At 46.7% G+C, this 19,571-nt stretch overlaps 3 protein-coding genes across 3 annotated transcripts in view; 2 read left to right on the forward strand and 1 right to left on the reverse strand.

Moving 5' to 3' along the window:
• LOC134070187 (dynein light chain Tctex-type protein 2) overlaps positions 1 to 230 on the forward strand; it is a 716-nt gene extending 486 nt beyond the window's left edge. Inside the window, exon 1 of the mRNA XM_062526441.1 lies at positions 1 to 230. This exon is cut by the window's left edge and continues 486 nt beyond it. Within this exon, the coding sequence (XP_062382425.1) occupies positions 1 to 148 (148 nt within the window). The 3' untranslated portion in view covers positions 149 to 230.
• A 66-nt stretch (positions 231 to 296) lies between these two features.
• ift140 (intraflagellar transport 140 homolog (Chlamydomonas)) overlaps positions 297 to 19,571 on the reverse strand; it is a 30,131-nt gene continuing 10,856 nt past the window's right edge. The window contains exons 19-29 of the mRNA XM_062526439.1: positions 6,282 to 6,459; positions 5,776 to 5,966; positions 4,592 to 4,687; positions 4,374 to 4,506; positions 3,897 to 4,169; positions 3,593 to 3,775; positions 2,900 to 3,106; positions 2,280 to 2,492; positions 2,002 to 2,168; positions 1,339 to 1,480; positions 297 to 1,111 (exon numbers count right to left, since the gene is read on the reverse strand). Of these exons, the coding sequence (XP_062382423.1) occupies positions 884 to 1,111; positions 1,339 to 1,480; positions 2,002 to 2,168; positions 2,280 to 2,492; positions 2,900 to 3,106; positions 3,593 to 3,775; positions 3,897 to 4,169; positions 4,374 to 4,506; positions 4,592 to 4,687; positions 5,776 to 5,966; positions 6,282 to 6,459 (2,011 nt within the window). The 3' untranslated portion in view covers positions 297 to 883. The remainder of the gene's footprint in view (positions 1,112 to 1,338; positions 1,481 to 2,001; positions 2,169 to 2,279; positions 2,493 to 2,899; positions 3,107 to 3,592; positions 3,776 to 3,896; positions 4,170 to 4,373; positions 4,507 to 4,591; positions 4,688 to 5,775; positions 5,967 to 6,281; positions 6,460 to 19,571) is intronic.
• Positions 7,209 to 17,175, forward strand: tmem204 (transmembrane protein 204). Its single transcript, XM_062526440.1, has 3 exons — positions 7,209 to 8,639; positions 10,051 to 10,206; positions 15,456 to 17,175. Exons 1-3 carry the CDS (start codon positions 8,387 to 8,389, stop codon positions 15,698 to 15,700), a joined length of 654 nt encoding a protein of 217 aa, XP_062382424.1. The 5' UTR covers positions 7,209 to 8,386; the 3' UTR covers positions 15,701 to 17,175.

Consider the following 19,571-nt stretch of genomic DNA (forward strand, 5'->3'; position numbering starts at 1 on the left):
GGTGATAATTGGCGAAAAGAAAGGACAAGCTGTAAAGGTCGTGGGTCGTGCTCTCTGGGATCAAGAAAAAGACAATTTCCTGACTGTCACTCACGAAAACCGTCATTTGTACGCTGTGGCTATGATGTTTGCAGTGTATTTCGAATGACAGTAAAACTGGAACATGACACATGTTTAAATATTCGTTTGTGTACGAATTTTACGAATTAAAACTAATGCTATTTTGATCAGAGCAGCTGAATTTGTCCTAGTTACACAGATTAGGCCTACACCCAAGAAGTAATCCTGACAGACCATTAGGAAAACAATGTATAAATCATTTATTTAAAATATTACAGACCTCTATACAGCATAAGGTTGCTTTACAAAATATTGAAGGCCTGTCCAATATTTACAGCTCATGGGTAGAAGTGGAAAAAAATCACCAAACTGCTGAAACCACTTTGATTAAGTTTAGGCCTCAACTTTGCATCTCTCTTTCTTTCTCTCTCTCTCTCTCTCTCTCTCTCTCTCACACACACACACACACTCACACACTCACACACACACACACACACTCCATACAAATAAACAGGCCTCTGCTGCTCAAGGCCATCAACAAGCTGGCACTGTAGGTAGACACAACAAATATTCGCTACAAGAGACAGAGGCACAGCTCTGTCTCAGAGCCTTGTCAGTCATTACAAACACATTCTTATAAAACAACATCTGATAATTTCACACCTGAAGAAACACATTAGACAGACAATAATGAATGTATACAATGTCTGCACAGCAAGTGCATTATTGTGATATTAAACTTGGAAGCGGTGACAAGAGCACGTCTGACTCTGAATGATGATTCCATGAAAGACCAACAGAGGGAGCTAAATAGAGAAGGGTCTCAGTCCGGCAGATTCTCATCCTCTTCCTCTTCCACCACCTCATCCTCTCCGCCGCTGTCGTGGTGTGTAGTGTGCGTGAGGTGGTGAGCGTTGGAGTCCCGGTTGTCTCCACGGGCCAGCTGGAGCCCCGTGGCTTCCTGTAGGGCGACGAGGCTGTCCTGGCTCACGTAGAGTCCCACGTTCACCGAGGGCAAGGTACGTCGCAGGTCCTCTAACTTGGAGACAGCCTAAACACACACACACACACACACACACACAATTATAAACACAATCTCGAGTGGGAGATTGGCATAACACTAGCCCTATTTGTCTGTCTTTTACAGCAGAACTATTTCTAAACTGACAGGATTGAACAATGTGCCACTTATCCATGATGGTCTTTAATAAGAGTTTTCTGAGTGTTTCTTCAAATCTAAAATACTTGCAGCTGGAAAATTAACATGACCACACACACCTGCTGGTAGTTGCCCTGTTGGCAGTAATGCTCCACCAGGAAGCCATAGACGTCACCCACTCTGACAGCTGGGTCCAGATCTGGCTCCTGCAGCAGTGTCTCACACAGATGCACTGCCTCTGCAGGCTCGTCCTCGTACAGCCTGCACACAAACGCGCGCGCGCACGCACACACACACACACACACACACACACACACACACACACACACACACACACACACTCAGAGTTATCACGTCATATGAGTACTCCGTGTCATACGAGTGCTCCATTACCATGTCTCAGTCTCATGATTGCCCTCTACTGGAAATCTCCAAGTACAGATTATTACAACAAATACTGTAACCATAAATAACTGGATATTTTTTAAAAACACGCTCTAAAAGTGAAGTTGTTTTAAAACACCAGTTTCTGCGATGCAATGTTAAAATAGTAATAGCAACAACTGTAACCATAACAATGCCAGGAGATGCCAGCTGTAATATTAGCACCAATATCAGCTGTAGTTTGTGTTTTAGTGTGTAGGGAGATATTATTACAAAAATAAACAGAGAGAAAACTATCTGGATACATGTATACAGGGCCTTAGTGCCCTCTAGAGGAGGTCATCATATGAACATCTCAAAGAAGGAGATCTCACGTCTGAGGGGAGGGAATGTTTTACCTGCGTGCCTGGATGAATTTCTTCACCAAGGAAATTCGGTGTGTGAGCTCAGACACTCTACTGTCCTGGTCATCTGCGTTTCGACCTTTGGCTTTTGATAAACACTTGTAGGCCTCTGTTAGCGCACCCAAAGCTTTCTCATAGTTCTGATAGTCGTCAATCTCCACCTACACACACAAAAATATACACACACATGCACACAAAGAAGTTAGAAGTCAGGACATTTCATTCAGTTATGAATTCCACCTGAGACGCATCAAGGCACTCATATTGCTCACTTGTGCACAGGCCTCATAGAAACCTGCAAGCAGGTCAAGAGCTCTGCCCTTGGTATAAAAGCTGATAATGTTCTTCATGATTTCTGGATCTTTCCGCCAATCCAGAGACTGCAGGTAGTTGGCGGCCATGATGAAGATCTCCTTCTGACGAGACACTCCAGCGAAAAACACAATCTTCTCTGTGTCACCAGACTTTAACAGAGCACGCATTGCCTGCAGACAGATTAATAGTTATTATTTGGCCATTGCCTAGAATGGCAAACATGTTCCTGTATATGAAGCACATTGGGCTACCGTTCTGTGTATGAAATGGGCTATATCAATAAAACCTGACTATAGACTACATCTGTAGAGTGATGAACAGCGTGTTGCTTTGAATGCTTTGATTTACACGGGACATACAGCATCTTGACATTTTCATATCAAGGAATGTCGGCAAAGCAAAGCAAAGTGGGGAAGATCAAACATGAGAAAAGCAAGAGGCTTAAGGGCAAGACCGTGTGAGTATACGAGTGTTGATCATGGATGTGTGTGAGACGTGTGTGTGTGGGATGTGTGTGTGTGTGTGTGCGCATTTGTGTTTGCTTCAGTTGGTATTACATCTTATGAAGCACTTTCACCTTCATTTTATTGCCAGCCTGAGTGTACTTCTTAGTTGCTAGGTGATAGTTGCCCTGGCGCATGCAGCAGTCAGCTATTCGTTCGAGCAGGCTCTTCCGCTCCTCTTCTGATAGGTGGGCAGAGCCGCGCGTCACGGTCATTCTCTCCGCCAGCTCCTCAGTCACGGTCAGGCTCTGGTCCAAACACAGCTGCAGGGCCTCATGGTACTAAACACATAACAAAACAACCCACTGAGTGTGAGACACATCTGCTACAGAAGACCACAGTCAACTACACCATGAATGTAGCACTGCTGAACAAATGACACTGAACACTAGTCACACATTATCACATCCACACATAGTAAAAATAGACATCACTCAGACACACAGTTTTAAGTCCCTGGCACACTAAAATGTGTAATTTTGCATGCATTATTTTGTTTGCCCCCCCAAATCCGGATTGCTGCTGTAGGAAACTGACAGAATCCGAAAATGAAAAAAGCACAAAATTGAACCTGTTCTGAAACAAAAAACTTTTCTGATGGACAAAAGAGTCAATGTACAAACACACACACCCTCACACACACACACACACACACACACACACACACACACACACACACACACACACACACACACACACACACACACACACACACACACACACACACACACACACACACACACACACACACACACACACACACACACCTTCTTGGCAGCCACCAGTAGTTCCACGGCCTTGTGGTACTGTGCGTGTTTAATGAAGAAATCTGAGCAACGAGCCAACAGGGCGGGGTCGCTGTTCTCATTCAGGTCCTCTGCAATCAGCTGCAGAGCACCAAACTGCTCTGTGGAGAAGGCCAACTCTAGAGCCTTGGAGACGTGGCCAGCCTGAGGGGAAAATGACTCATGAGGAGCTAAGAAGGGCAACTAACTTCATTACACCTGTTCACCACACTACTCATACCACACACACTTTGTTATTTGTGTGGGTGTGCATGTGTTTACTTACCTTGTGGTACAGCATGACAGCCCGGTCCATGTGTAACTTTTTATCCTCATAGTAGCAAGCAGCCTCCATCATGTCTTCAGGATTGCTCAGCAGAGCCAGGTTTAGGAGCTGTTCATCCAGGTTATTCTCCTTACATAAGCGAATGGCATTGTTGTAGGCCTGTGCCCGTGTGTAGAAGTGCACCGATTGGCCGATATCCTCCTGGCCCTCATACTGCCGGGCCAAGTGATAGGAGGCAGCTCTGTTGCCCGTCTCATTGGCTATCTCACTAGCCTGTAACCAAAAGAGGACCAATGCAATGAATGTACCTTTAACTGAAAGAAGTGTTCTTTCACAAATAGTAATACAGCAGGAATAACATTACTGGATTTCTGATACTGGTTGATGACCTGGAGGATGACTAGTACAAGGTTCTTTATTGGATGACTATCATGTTACATTCTGACAATTATACCCATTGTTACTCAGGTGTACTACCTTCTGAATGTTGCCCTGGTAACAGTGGACGCGCACAAGAGACAGGTAGTCCTGGGCGTGCGCATAGTAGCGGAGAGCAGACTCCATTTCTGATTGGCTCTCCAGGTATTGGGCCCACCACTTATACAGATTCCTGCCCAATCACACGAGAGAATCAGACATTACATCACTGCGTCCTTGAAGCGTGCACATCAAAGACCCAGAGAGGTGGAACTCACTTGTCCTTCATCTTATTGACGTAGATCTCCAAGGCGAGGGAGTCGTCGATGAGCATTCTGGGAACCTCCACGCGGTGTGTGTCCGACTTCTCATAACTGTGGAAAGATGGACAGACAACAACAGGGATAGGAAAACGGTGACACATAAGGGAAGAGTGATGGGGCCACTAATAAAAGATGCAGGACGGCTAAAAAAGGGCTTCGGAGAAACGGCAGGATGTCCTAACCGCAGGGAAGGATCTGGTGATGTCACAAACATACACTCATATTTAATCAAACAAAGGGGATCGGTACAGTTGTCTGCGTAGTAGAGTACACACACACACACACACACACACACACATACACACTCACAAGGGAAAAGGAAGAATGACTGAGCTCCGATTATATAATTTGGCATGGCCATAGTCGAAGTTAGAATTCCTTGCTGTCATCACATAAAAACAGCACTAAAAATGGCTGGATTCTGCCAACAGAGGATTTGACATTAAATTTGACCGTGTTTGTGACGTAGTTCAATTCAGCGGGGAACAGTTATTGTGAGTGTGGTCCCCAAACTATGTGCACCTTTATGGCCGTATAACGGAATAGTTTTGTATTCTATGAGATGACATCAGTCATCTGACCTTGGGGAACTCCTTTTTATCAGCCACTTGGGCAAAGGGTGGATACATTCTGGCTCTGACAAAAAGCTAAATCTGAGCTGAATAGCCAAGGATCTGGCTTACAATATTGAAGGTAACATCACAGGGGAAAACATTCTCTACCAAAACATGTTGGTGATGAAGAGAGACTGAGAGAGGGTGGGGTAACTCACTAGGGTGGCGGTGGTATATCTGTGAGAGTGTGAGAGTGTGGGAGTAACTCACTAGCTGAGGGAGGTGGTGGTGGTATCTCTAACTGTGAGATTGTGAGAGTGTGGGGGTAACTCACTAGCTGAGGGTGGTGGTGGTGGTATCTCTAACTGTGAGACTGTGAGAGTCACTCACTAGCTGAGGGTGGTGGTGGTGGTGGTATCTCTAACTGTGAGACTGTGAGAGGGTGGGGGTAACTCACTAGCTGAGGGTGGTGGTGGTGGTATCTCTAACTGTGAGAGTGTGAGAGGGTGGGGCTAACTCACTAGCTGAGGGTGGTGGTGGTGGTATCTCTACCTGTGAGACTGTGAGAGGGTGGGGGTAACTCACTAGCTGAGGGCGGTGGTGGAATCTCCCATGGCCTCCAGGTGCTTGGCGTAGCTGTAGTAGGTGGTGCGCAGGTGCACGCGGTCGTGGCTCTCGGCCGTCTCGATGGCCCGCTGCCACTGGCCACACGCCTGGTAGAACTTATTCAGCAGGTCATAGCGGCCACACGAGCGGTACAGACGCTCAGCCTCCTCCTGACACACCCGCCAGCAGGGACACAGACACAGACAGGGACAGATGGGGACACAGCAACACACAGACTTGTTTTCTAGACTGGAATGCCATGAGCCAACTTCACATAAGACTAATAGAGACACGCAGACCAGTTATTATGAGGTGTGTGTCTGTTTTGACATGAAATGATCAAATGTGTATCACTATTGACATTTCATAAGAATGTCCAATCGTGAGTTCTGATGAAGTTAGGTGAGACTGAGCAAAAGTGTGTGTGTGTGTGTGTGTGAGTGAGAGAGAGAGACAGAGAGAGAGAGCACAGGCACAGGTCTCACCAGCATGCCCAGCTGTGTGGCCAGCATGGCGACCTGGGCCTCCAGCTCGGGCTCCTTCTCGGCCTCCCGGAGTGCCCGTGCTGCCCTGGCGTTGCCCATGTTCCCAAGACAGACCCGCGCCACGTCCAGACGCCGGCTCTTCACACACATCCGCGCCATGCTCTCCCACACCGCCTCACTAGGGACATGGGGCACAGAGAAAGGGTAGGACACCACTATCTTAATACAATGCAAACATGAAGAAGATTATTTACCACTACCAGTGCCATTTACAACAATAATTTACAACTACATTTTCACAAATCATTAATTCAATGTATTGATATGCTACATTTAAACACAGTTTTAAAAGAAAAGCCACTAGACATGTCTGAGGACACATTGAGAAAATGTGTGAGGAGGGGAGCAGAGATCATCCAATAGGGTCAGGTGGGAATGTGATGTGGTATGTGTGTCTTTTCAGTAACATCCTTTCCTATAGGCTGAGGAACTGAAGAAAAACATGAAAAGCCTACTGGCTTGCTTGGCACCCTGCAAAACACAAAACCTGACCCACCCTCCACATTTGGTGTGGTCTCCACTCAGCCCTCAGAACCCTGAACGTTGCTAATTCCATCCCACTCTTTCTCGTACATTCCATCCCTCTCTTCATCTGGGTCCCTCCTCCGCCTGCTCTTTGAATTCCACACCCATCTGGTTCTTATTTGAGTGCGCCCCCGCCCCCACCCCCCCCACACACATATGGGCTTGTTTATTAAAGTTAGGCAACAGGAAATTCCCTGAATCTTTGGGGGCCCAGGACCGGGCTGAGAGCGGAGCAATTCACCTCACTCACTCAAGAGAGAGAGAGAGAGAGAAAGACAGAAAAAGAAAGAGGGAGTGAGAGAAAGAGTGCGGGGCAAAGTGGGAGGGCGAGAGAGAGAGAGAGAGAGAGAGAGACGGGGGGCAAACGAGGAGTGTGGGAGAAAGGGACAAAAAAGGAGAGAAGAAAGAGTGTGGGGGGGAAGGAGGAGGGGCTGTGCTCTGCCGTCCTCTACCCCTTTTCCTCAGGAAACGCATCCTGTTGCTGTTAGACTGCAGGAGCACCACGCTTGTCACAGAGAGAGAAAGAGAGAGAGAGAGAGAGCAAGAGAGAGCAAGAGAGAGCAAGAGAGCAAGAGAGAGAGAGAGAGAGAGAGATAGCAATGGGAGGGAGGGAGAAAGAGAGCGAGGGAGGGAGAGCGAGCGAGCAGAGGGACTAAGCGCTCACACTCTCCCCCACTGTGGCAGCGTTCACCTTCAGACCTCTAGATCTCGCTCCTCAGCCACTCACACTCTGCACGGGCACGACCCACACGAGACGCTCTCAACGCAGCTCAGTCTCAAACTCTTATCATCTTATCGCGGACCGCACAGACAAGCTCTCCACACAACTCTCCACACAACTCCAGCCTGGCTCCATGCATGCCTGTGCAGTGGAGGGAGAAGACTTAAGGATCACAGCCAGACTGCAAGAGCAAGAACCAGCTCCAACCACTTTGTTTTCCCTGCTGAGAGAGGGAAGAGAGAGAGAGAGGGGAAAAAAACAGAAAGACAAAAGTGGGGATCCCGCCTCCCCTGTCCCAGCTGCAAAGTCCGAGGAGCAGAATCGGAGAGGAGGGTAAGAAAAGGACAGCGTGAGAGTCAGGAGAGAAAACACCAAGACAGACACCCACTGGGCTGATGAACTAGAAGAACCTCAAAGAACAGAGACCCTTCAAAGAAAAAAAAGAGAACCGAGAGAGAGAGAGCGATCCAGTGAGAGTCGGGGACAGACCAGGAGAAAGAGGAACAGTGTCATGGCCCAGGTGCTCGACAGGAGGCCCCCTCAAGTGCGTTCATCAGAGGAAGAAGGATAAAGACCCCCTGGCGGCGTACGCAACCCCCCCTCATCCCCCACCCCAACGGACAAGGATGAACGGAGATGTTCTCTAGCTAACACCACTGGGCTGAATCATCCCATCACCTGAACACTTCGTATCTGTGTGTGTGTGAGTGTGTGTGGCGTGCCTGTGTGCACGGGCCTGTGAGCAAGCGAGCGGGGGGTGGGGGCCGAGCGTGAGAGAGGAGAGCGGAGGGAGGGCTGCATGGCGGTGCAGCGGCTGGTGCTGGCTGCGGTGGCGGTGGCCCTGTTCTCGCTGGTGCTCAACAACACGGCGGCCTGGAGCCCCAGCTGGGTGCTGCAGTCGCTGGACGGCGGGCGCCGCCGCAGCGTGGGCCTCTGGAGGATGTGCCAGCTGGACGAGGAGCCCGAGGCGGCGGGCACCCGCGGACTCTGCCAGGGCCTCAGCTGGGGCGCGGATTACGCCGGACGCCACGAGTCACGCAGCACGGTGAAACGTAAGTGTCCTGGAAGCTGTGTGTGCACACATAGACCAAACCAGTGTGTGTCTGTGTGTGTGTGTGTGTGTGTGTGTGTGTGTGTGTGTGTGTGTGTGTGTGTGTGTGTGTGTGTGTGTGTGTGTGTGTATCTGAGTGTGCATGTGTCAGATACAATGTACACGCGACAGCACTGGTACTTAAACTTCTGCACTCTCATCCTCTGGTTGTCTTGTGCTGCTTGTAAAAGTAGTATTCACTGTTACCCCTAAAGCCGCCTTTTGCGATGTAGCTTGAATCTTAATCCTCATATCTAAGTTGCTTTGGATAAAAGCATCAGCTAAACGTAAACGTAAAATGTAAATGTAACTGTAAAAACTGTGGTAATGTACTTTCAAGGTGTATCTTAATTTTCCTGGAATATTAAATCGATACTTCCGAGTAGAATTCCGTTCTTTAAGGAGCGATGCCCTCCTCTGAGCGAGCGCATCCTAAAGGGAGCCGTGTTTGCTCTTCGGTCTGGCCTTTTGTTGCGCTGCTGGGCAGCCCTCTCAGCTGGCTTTCATGTGCTTGCCAGCGCCTCTGCATGAATGGGTCACGACCCAGCGGCGCTGAATGGGAATGAATGGCATTTAAACGGATTCCTGGTGTTCCTCGGGCCTCATTCACTCGGCGTGTAAACACAGGTGCGGGCTACTGGAAGGGCTGCATTTCCTAAATCAACAGTTGTTCAATTGAATCGGCAACTTTCGTTACAAAAATGACTGTTGTGAACAAAGCTAAGGGCAACAGAGTGTGCACTGATTTATGTATGTGTACATTTCTATACGTGGATGTGTATGCGCTCAACCTGAAGCTGTGTTGTGGCAACTAGATTAATAGCAACATTTAAGGTCTGAAATACTTATCTTTCTTTATTAAAACGAGCCCAGGAATATAGGGTTTTCAGCTAAAAGTACTTTGATACCAGTTTAGAAGTCTGTGATTCATTTCTCCTAGATTAGCTATAAATAAAAAGCAGGCACTCTTTGGCCATACTCTACATGAGCTATCCGTGCGGATGGCCCAGAAAAGGATCATGGGTAGCAGGAAACTCTGACTCTGTGAGGTATGCTGGGAAACAGGAAGGATCACCCACACAGGATTCTCACCACAGCTGACAGAACATCTGCACATATTTACAGTAACAGTAAAATAATACTCTCCCTCTCTGTATGAGAGTGAGTGTGTGTGTGTGTGAGTGTGTGTGTGTGTACACTTTTGTGGCCTCTTGTATTCTCAGCTCCTTACTGATCATTGTCAATAGGTTCAATTTCAATTTTCTCCGTTCGGAAGCCCATAAGGGGCCTTCTGGTGGTTATTCCTTCACACTGTGTGCCTGTGCATGTGTCTGTCTGCTTCATTCACTGTTTGTTCCCCTCTCTCACCCCAGTGCAGTTTGACATGATGCGTGCCTGCAATCTCCTGGCAACGGTTGCCCTGACGGCGGGTCAGCTGATCTACCTGCTGGGGCTGCTGGAGCTGAAGTTCATTACTCAGGACTCCCAGTGGTGGGAGGAGGCCATCGCTGCACTGTTCCAGCTAGCCAGTGAGTGTCCCTCAACTCAAACTGTGCACACTATTCACCACTTTCCTTTCTTTCCCTCTAGCACACACACACATACACACATACACACATACTCAGTCGCAAATTAAATGTAATGTAATGTAAATGTAAACACACACACACACACACACACACATACACACCTCAACTCAACTGACAACTTTCCTTTCTTTGCCTCTAACACACACACACAAATATATACACACACCTCAACTCAACTTGATAGCTAATGCTAGAGCTAATTTAAGCTAAAGCATCCTAGCTGTGACTGACAGACTACAAGTTGAAAAGGAAGTGGGATAAATTCTGGTGCACAGAAAACAGTTTTGGGCGGAAGTGCCTGTATCTCATTGGCCAAACCTTTCTTTTACTCTCAATGGGCCAAACACATTGTAGCACGCGTGTGCCGTATCGAGTGTTTCTCAGCCTCAAGGCTATTCCCATATACACTACAAACCACTTTCCTTTCTTCGCCCTCTAACACACACACACACACACACACACACACACACGCTTACCTCAACTCAACTGACCACTTTCCTTTCTTCGCCCTCTAACACACACACACACACACACACACACTTACCTCAACTCAACTGACCACTTTCCTTTCTTTCTCTCTAACACACACACAAATACAAACACACACTTACTTCAACTCAACCAGTGTACACTACAGACCACTTTCCTTTCTTTCCCTCTAGCGCACACACACACGCGCGCACACACACACACACACACACACACACACACACACACACACACACACTTACCTCAACTCAACCAGTGTATACTATTGACCACTTACCTTCTGTCCCTATAACGCACACACACACACACACACACACACACACACACACACACACTCACACACACACAATGTCTAGAAAGCTCTTGTATAGTGTGGTGTGCCTAGTTGAAGTGACAGGGTTGCGTGTGAGTAGCTCCTCAGGCCACATTGATAAGGGGGGAGGGGCGGGCTATCTGCTGCGCTTATTTGTTGTGAGACGCTTACGAGCAAAAGCAGACGCTGCTTTGAGGATCTGTAACAGAACAAATATCAACAAATAAAGCCAAGCCACCCCAACGGCTCCCCGCGCCCACCCGCAATCAAAAACTCCACAACAATGAACCGGAGGCTCCGCCAAGACGCAGCCCACGCTTATCAGATCATACCGTCTTCTTGGAAAGCCTCTTCACTCAAACCGGCACCAGGAATAGACACGCAGTCTATGAGAGAATGTGTGTGTGTGTGTGTGTGTGTGTGTGTGTGTGTGTGTGTGTGTGTGTGTGTGTGTGTGTGTGTGTGTGTGTTTGTGTGTGTGTTTAAGCCATTTCTTAAAATCACCAAATGAATGATTTCTGACTCTGGCCAGTCCTATGTATTAGATAAATAGATACTTAATTGATACTCAATTGCAATGACGTATTGACTAAACTAGACTGGATTAGATGAGAGATATCACCATGTAAGGACAGATCAAGTGAATCTGCACAGTACTGTTAAGCTGACCCTGTGAGTCCTGTGTTATTATTTGCTCCTACACTAATTGATTGTGTTTGCGTGTTACACTTCTTGCTACTGTGTGATCTGGTGTGATAAGATGTTTGGCTGTCTCTCATTGGGCGTTTTTCCATCACTGGCCAGGGAAATGCTATTGCCACTGGTATTGTGTTCAGGAGAGGAGTCTCTGTGTGTGTGTGTGTGTGTGTGTGTGTGTGTGTGTGTGTGTGTGTGTGTGTGTGTGTGTGTGTGCGCGCATGCGCATGCGTGTGTGTCTGTGTGCGTGTGTGCGTTTGTCTGGTTGTCCAAGGGGAAAGCGGGCCGCGTCCGTTCACGGCGTCTGTTCCTGGACGTTCTGTAAACGCTCGGCAAACAATCCGCGTGGGCCGTCCACTTGAGTGTAGCGTGCCGGAGCGCGGCGCTTTGTGCGCGGCTGTGTGTGGCGTGTGTGTGTGTGTAGCGAGCGAGAGCGGGCGAGGGCTGGACGGCGCTGCGGCGCTGTGTGAGAGTGTCACAGCTGGGGTTATATTTAGTGTCTGTGAAAGAGACCGGCGAGAGACGGGCAGGCGCCAGGATTTCCCTACGCAGGACGGGGAAGTGCTGCCACTACCTGTTATGCAAAATCCCCTGAAGCCCTGCGTCCCGTGCATACACACACACACACACACACACACACACACACACACACCACAGAGGAAAGAAGAAGGGGATGTAGAGGGGTGGACTGTTAAGACAGAAACCACACACCAGTACCATTTGTTTGTCCGTGTTTGTTCAGTGTGGTTCAAACAGACCACTTCTGCCTCCTCATGCATACTGGAGCCCTTCAAACCCTCCACAATCTGACCTCCAGAAGCACAGCCCAATGCACTCCCTGACTTCCCAGAGAGCCTGGATTCCACCGAGTCTCTTCAAGGCCTCTTATTCTGTGGTGACATGACAGCTGAATTATACACGTCGTCCAATAAGCAGGAGGCTTCCCGAGGAGGCCATGTCTCATTTCCTGTGGTCTTACGGAGGAGAAGGAGGGAGCGTAGGGGACGGCGAGGAGAGGTCAGGCTAGGCTGGGCCGTCCCTGGGAACGGAATGGACCACGTCCTCGGGGGGATGAGAAACGGTGGGGTCACCTCTTACGGGTCAGTGGCGGTCAGTGACCCAAGGGAGGTGACACGACCTTAGCTGCTATTAGGATAAGCCGCCAGCCAAACGGATTAAGAAGTAGAATGACGAGTCTTCCTTAGTAGTCATGCCATATGACAAACTGATGATAGAGGGGATTTTCAAGACAAACTAATTAAAACTAAAGTAACTACCGGTATATATTAATTACACAGATATACAATATAATGGTTTCACTAGCGCTACCATGCCACATTTGTGTGGTGGTCACTGTGGACTGACAGAGTAGGGGCCTTTAAAAGCAGCTACATAATATGCTCTTTGTGAACGGCTGAAGGATTACATTGTGCAGCTTCTTGGACAGACTGTCGGTAACATGGTTATCACTGAGAGATGACAGGTGAAATTACAGCAAACTAAGAGGAGGTAACTCGGCTCTCATTGGATATGAATGGTGCACTGCTGTGAATGAGTTATTTTTGCTCAGTGATAGTCTGCAATGCCAAGTTTTGGTTTCCACCGCTATCAACCTCAGACTGCAGAATAACACCAGACACACATTCCAGTCCGGCCAGCAGATTGCTGCTGAGGTCCTGCCTACACACACACACACACACACACACACACACACACACACACACACACACACACACACACACACACACACACACACACACACACACACACACACACACACACACACACACACACACACACACACACACACACACACACACACACACTAGAGTAAGATTAGCTAGGGCCAGGTTACAGATGAATGAGGGTGAGGGGTGATGGGCACGGTTACACAGTTGGCATGGTGCCCACCACACTCCCTGTGACACTGGGCAGGAGAATGGTCAGCTGTAGCAACACAAAAGAAAACGGACTAATCTGGAGCGGTGCTCTAAGAAGAGGGAAACAATCAAAGCGCTGATGAAGATCATATACTGAAGACCATCATCCAAACCGCTCAGATTCTGAGTGAGATATTGTGAAACATCCATATACTGTACAGTGTGATACTGATACAGCAACGCAGGAGTCTATTTGTCCAGAGCCTGCTGGAAGATAGAAGAAGCAGACAGCGAGAGGGAGGGCCATGAGAAGGGTGGGGGAAGGGTGGTCAGGGCGAAGGGTGAAGGAAGGATATCAGGGATTAGACAGTGCCAAAGAAAACCTACAGGCATACACTTACTTAGAAAGACAGCGCCGCCGAGAGAGCAAAGGATAATTTGTCATATCACACACACACACACACCCACATACACACTTTAAATAAATCCACCGGACAGGCAGGCCCCAGGAAACACACTAGTTCATATCCCAAACTGCTCTCAGCTCTCCCCTCCTTTCCTTTGGACACATACAGTAATGTATATTCTCCAGACAGCATTTCCTCTGGACCTCTCACAACTAAAAATATACGTTAAGTTGTATTCACCAATTTTATTTGAACTGGTAGAGAAGGCCATTTAGTGAAGAGAACTCATTTTGGGGAGGCAGTGCGGCGTCTTAATCTGTGCGAGGCTCGTGGGATGTGGCGACTCCCCTCGTCTCTGGCCCCTGTGGCCTCTGCGCTGGGCCGGAGGAATGCACCGTGTCGATGAGTGATTTCAGCTCGAGCCGAGCGGATGAGATAAGCCTGCGGTGGGAGGTGAGCCACTCGGAGGATGTCACCGACCAGGAGTCATTTTCAAGGGCTGCGCTAGGACCAGTCTCCCCCTTCGCACGCACTGACCGCATTCTACACGGCCCTGCCAATATCGCCCCATCCAAAATTAGAGCCCCCTGACATGACACATCTAAGGACACGCTGATTTGGGATCTGTGCTGTGTCTGTCCATAACAGTAAGGCCAGATGGAACAGGAGGCAGTGGTGGCGTCGGACAGTCTAGGAAGTTTCTGATTTGTGATCAGTCTTCTGTGTATACAGTACCTGTCCAAACCGGAGCAGTTAAAGGCTGGAGCCACAGCGGGGCCTCTGAGCCAAGAGAGGGTGGTGTGTGTGTGTGTGGAGGGCGTTGAGCTGGGAGAGACTGGGCTGTGTGGGGTTGCTGTGCTGTTGCTATGGGCTGGCGTGCTGTGCTGTGCTGTGCGGTGCTGTGAGTTAGCGTGCTGTGACGGAGGCTGCTGTGGAATGCGTCCCGTGGAGAGTGCTCAGGCTCAGCATGGCTGTCCATCAGCATTACCTCCCTGCGGTGGGCTGTTGGGACGCAGACCAAACCAGCCTTTGTGAAGTCAACTATTCTTAGTCTTGGTCCAATCCTCCAAACCCACTATCTTTCTTTGCCTTCATTTCAGTGTGTGTAGTATGTGTGTGTGTGTGTGTGTGTGTGTGTGTGTGTGTGAGAGTGTGTGAGAGAGAGAGTGTTTTATCTGCATGCATGCATGAGGCTTCCATGAAATCAGCTCCAGCTTTTCCCAATTATAGCTCTGGCTGGAAGCTAGAGCTCACCAAGAGTGCCACAAGATAACAAGATTTTACACAACACAAAAACAACCCAGAGAGGAACATTTTTCCCTCGCTCACTCCTCTCTCTCTCTGTCTCTCTACAGTACACAATTCCATCTCATTCCCTGGCCCTGCCGTTCTCTCTCTCCGTAGGTTTTGTGCTGGTGATAGGTCTGGTGACGTTCTACCGCATCGGCCCTCACACGGAGCTGTCCTACTCCTGCTACATCAACATCGCCGCCTGCCTGCTGGCCACCCTGGCCGCCGCCGTGCTCATCTGGGACATTCTGCATCGCCGCGACGACTGCCTGAGCCCGCGCGTCATCGTCATTAGCCGCTCCCTGGCCACCAACTTCAGGCCACGGCTGGACAACGACTATGTGGAGTCGCCGTGCTGACACAAACACACACTATCAGTTATGGACACACAGAGCTGAGGGAACGGACTACTGAACTTTCCAGAAAACCTCCAGAACTCTGAGGGTGAAAATGAAGAGCTGGGATGAACAGGGAACATTAAAGCCCACTGCACGCATGAATACACACACACACACACACACACACAAACACACGACAGACTAAAATGGGTTGGAACCTTAATGGACACTGAGAGGATGGTTGAATATCAAGCTGGATCTTGACATATTTCATTTTCTGGGCACTTATAAAAGAATAGCCAAAATATATGTTAATATCTAATTGTACACATGTTTATACCTGTAGATATTATAGAACTGAGTTAGATTTATAATGTCAGAAGGAGCTAGCTATTCCACACATATAATCAAGGCACATATCCCTATTGTGGATTCTTTGGTACCTAATGCTGATTCTCTATCTTTTAGACACCTAGCTACATGCAGGGCACTATGACCGGGGGGGGGCAAATGACAGAACCAAAGAGGGTTTTATAAATGCCATCACCATCACTACGGCTGATACCCCAATGCCCACACAGCAGCAATTAAACATCTCATTTATTTGCACTTAGACAAACATGCGCTATTCTAATGTAGATATGTATACAATGCCCCTCAATTAGCATTTGAGGTAAATATGGACTTAGTAGGCTAACAGCGTCTGTATCACAAGCTGTATGTAGGTTCAGTGTATTAAAAGGTGAACAAACTAAAAGATCTAGAGGTCAGTATTTACTTCTACATAGCAGAATAGGGAATGGACACTATAAAGATGTAATAATCAATTCAAAAGGTTCCATTACAACTGATTAACTATCTTGCTTATTGCTACATAGTATTTGGCAAGTGTTGCTCTGCAGTGAACACTGTTATAATGAAATCCATAAATAAAAAGCAGTAAAAAGTTGAATTTCATGACGAGTAAAAAATAATGCCTCAACTGGCACAACCAACCAAGTAATTCAGCTAAACATGAATGGGGACTGTTTTCAACAAAATTAACCAGACAAATAAAAAAGTCTACCTCCAAGTTTCTAAACATTTACTGCTACACATTCCTTGCTCATACTACACTCATACCTAGGGACACATAGACAAGGATTAGGGCCGGCCTTTGGCATGTTGGAAAAATGTTAAGGGGAAAAAAGTAAAAAAAGAAAAAGAAAAAAAAGAGCTGGACATATACAAGAGTCACACGTGTTCTGCCTTTGCAGACACAAAGGAGGGGATTTTACACAAATCACAAATCACTTTATGACAGATCTGATCCCATCTATGTTGAATGTCTGCTCGCTTGAGGTACATGTACTTAAATTAATTTAATATAGTACTGTTTAAGTATGCTATTCTGTTATTCTGTTATTCAACACCTTCTTAACATCTTATGGACTTTCCAAGGAGGGAAGGGAAATAATAATTATGGAGGCAAATACAATAAAACATAAGAAGACTAAGATCTAAATGTGTGTTTTTTCTTTAAATGTGCTTCTTTAAGAAATATACAGTGCCCTCCAAAAGTATTGGAACACATGCTAAATATAAAATCTTTTGGAAATTGATCTTAATGCCTTAAATGAAAAAAATGAGGAAATATTCAACCTTTAAGGACATGAATTTTCTTTGTGAATGAATAATGTATTGTAAATAAATAAATGTTTTCCTTAAAATACAGGGGTCATAAGTATTGGAACGCCCATGTTAAATTCCCATAGAGGATTTTTATTTTTACTTTTAAAGGCCAGTTATTTCATGGATCCAGGACACTATGCACCCTGATAAAGTCCCCTTGGCCTTTGGAATTAAAATAACCCCACATCAACACTATACCCTTCACCATACTAAGAGATTGGCATGCTTTTATGTCAGTTATTAGCTGTTAGCGAATTAGCTGGTTTGAATTGCATTGAGCTCATTATTCATTCACAAAGTAAATTGATGTCCTTAAAGGTTGAATATTTCCTCATTTTTTCATTTAAGGCAGTAAGATCAATTTCCAAAAGATGATTTTATATTTAACTTTAAGCATGTGTTCCAATACTTTTGGAGGGCACTGTACTTTCATTGACTTGCGAGCAGAATTATGAGTACTTCTTGTTCTTTTGCTAGTACTTCTAGTTTCTAGTGCTTCTTTTTTAGTTTTTTCTTTTCTAATTCAAATTGTTTAAATACACTTAAATCTTTCTTACGCACTGACATTTGATAATGTAGTACAGGCCCTTATTTACATGGTCAAATGAGAGCATGTTTACATATCTACATGCTTTCCATTAAGGGTGAGCAATTAACCAACTTTTACACATACGGTAATTTCGTATGTATTACAAACTAAAATTAATCTAATGATGAATTAGGTTTATCAGGTTGCAATTTTTTTTATATGCTGAAATCTGAAAACAAAACCCAAATATCAATTCCTACATTTCAATGTACCTGATTTCTAAGTTTGAGTACTGGTGTCCTATATATAACATATGCCTTTTGTCACAAAGGTTTTTTTAAGGACGTATTTTGAAACATTATCTTGAGGGTATCTGAGAGTGAGAGTCTTAGTCGGGCTTATGTACTGTATATCAGGTTTTCCTTCCCCTCCATTGGGCAGAAAGGAAGACGGTGAGTTTTATGTGTAAAATATGTTACTGAACTGTGAAGCTACAACCTGTATACATAAATGGCTATCGTCATGTATGGGTGGATATTGCTGCTCACCGACAACTTAAAGCAAAAAGAATAAATCTTACTCTACGTGGCTCATGGCAAAATACAAGCACAAAAAACCCTTTCACGTAAAGTATAATAATCCTCTTTTTTTTACGAAATTGTTCAATTTCCTCAGTTGTTTAAATTCTTTTGTTTAATTCTATATTTTTCCAACTCCATAACAGGACTGAGGCTGATTATGACTGACCATTGTTCCCAATCTACTGGGAGGTCTTCTTGCCCGTAATGAATTGGCCTAAATGTTTTCCCATAAATACATGAGCATGAATGGCAATGGGCTGTAGAAGAGGAAGCGAATTTCAAACAAACAGAAACATGGTAAAAGGATATGGTGTACAAACAAGAATGTCGCTGTGCATTTCAGATGTCAACCCCTGCAGCTTGCCGAATGGCCTGCGACTATGTGTCTGTGTGTGTCCCCGTGTGTGTGTGCAAATGCGAGTGTGTGTCAAGGACAGTCTGAATTACAGGAAATGACTCTGGGCTGAAGACACACACATTCACATCCATCCTAATGACACAAAAAGCCGAAACGTTAACACAAAGTGAGCACCGTGGGTTGGTATGTATGAGCGTCAGACTGAAAGGTAAGAAAAGGTTTTTCATATGGGTAATTTTCCAACTCACACTCTATACAGCAATAAGATACAGCCAACACACTCCCACAGACTGAGAGTGAGTGAAAATGTGTGTGTGGCGTGCATGACCAAGCGGAATGGGGACCTGTCCTGAAGCTGTCATCACTGCTTCCAGTGCGACTGATCTCGGATATGGCCCTCTCTGCTCCACTGAAACGGGGAATGTGTGTTGGGAGTGAAACAATGCAGCTGGTACGTGCGCATCCACATGTATGCCAGGGCATCTGACGCAGAGACACACTTTTTAATGATGCAACTTTCTCCCTGATGCCCTCATCTCTGTCTCTCTCTTCACATGACAGGCACCGCACCGCACCGCACACACACACACACACACACACACACACACACACACACACACACATCCTTTCCCTGACCTATTTCAGTGCATGGCCAATAGCACTGTGAGAGGATGTGTGTGTGACGCTCTGTGTGTTTATAAAAGCACATCCCTTTGCCCCTAAATTTATCCTGCCAGTAAATGACACACACAC

Source organism: Sardina pilchardus, chromosome 22, assembly GCF_963854185.1.
Source record: "Sardina pilchardus chromosome 22, fSarPil1.1, whole genome shotgun sequence".
Classification (NCBI taxonomy): Eukaryota; Metazoa; Chordata; class Actinopteri; order Clupeiformes; family Clupeidae; genus Sardina; species Sardina pilchardus.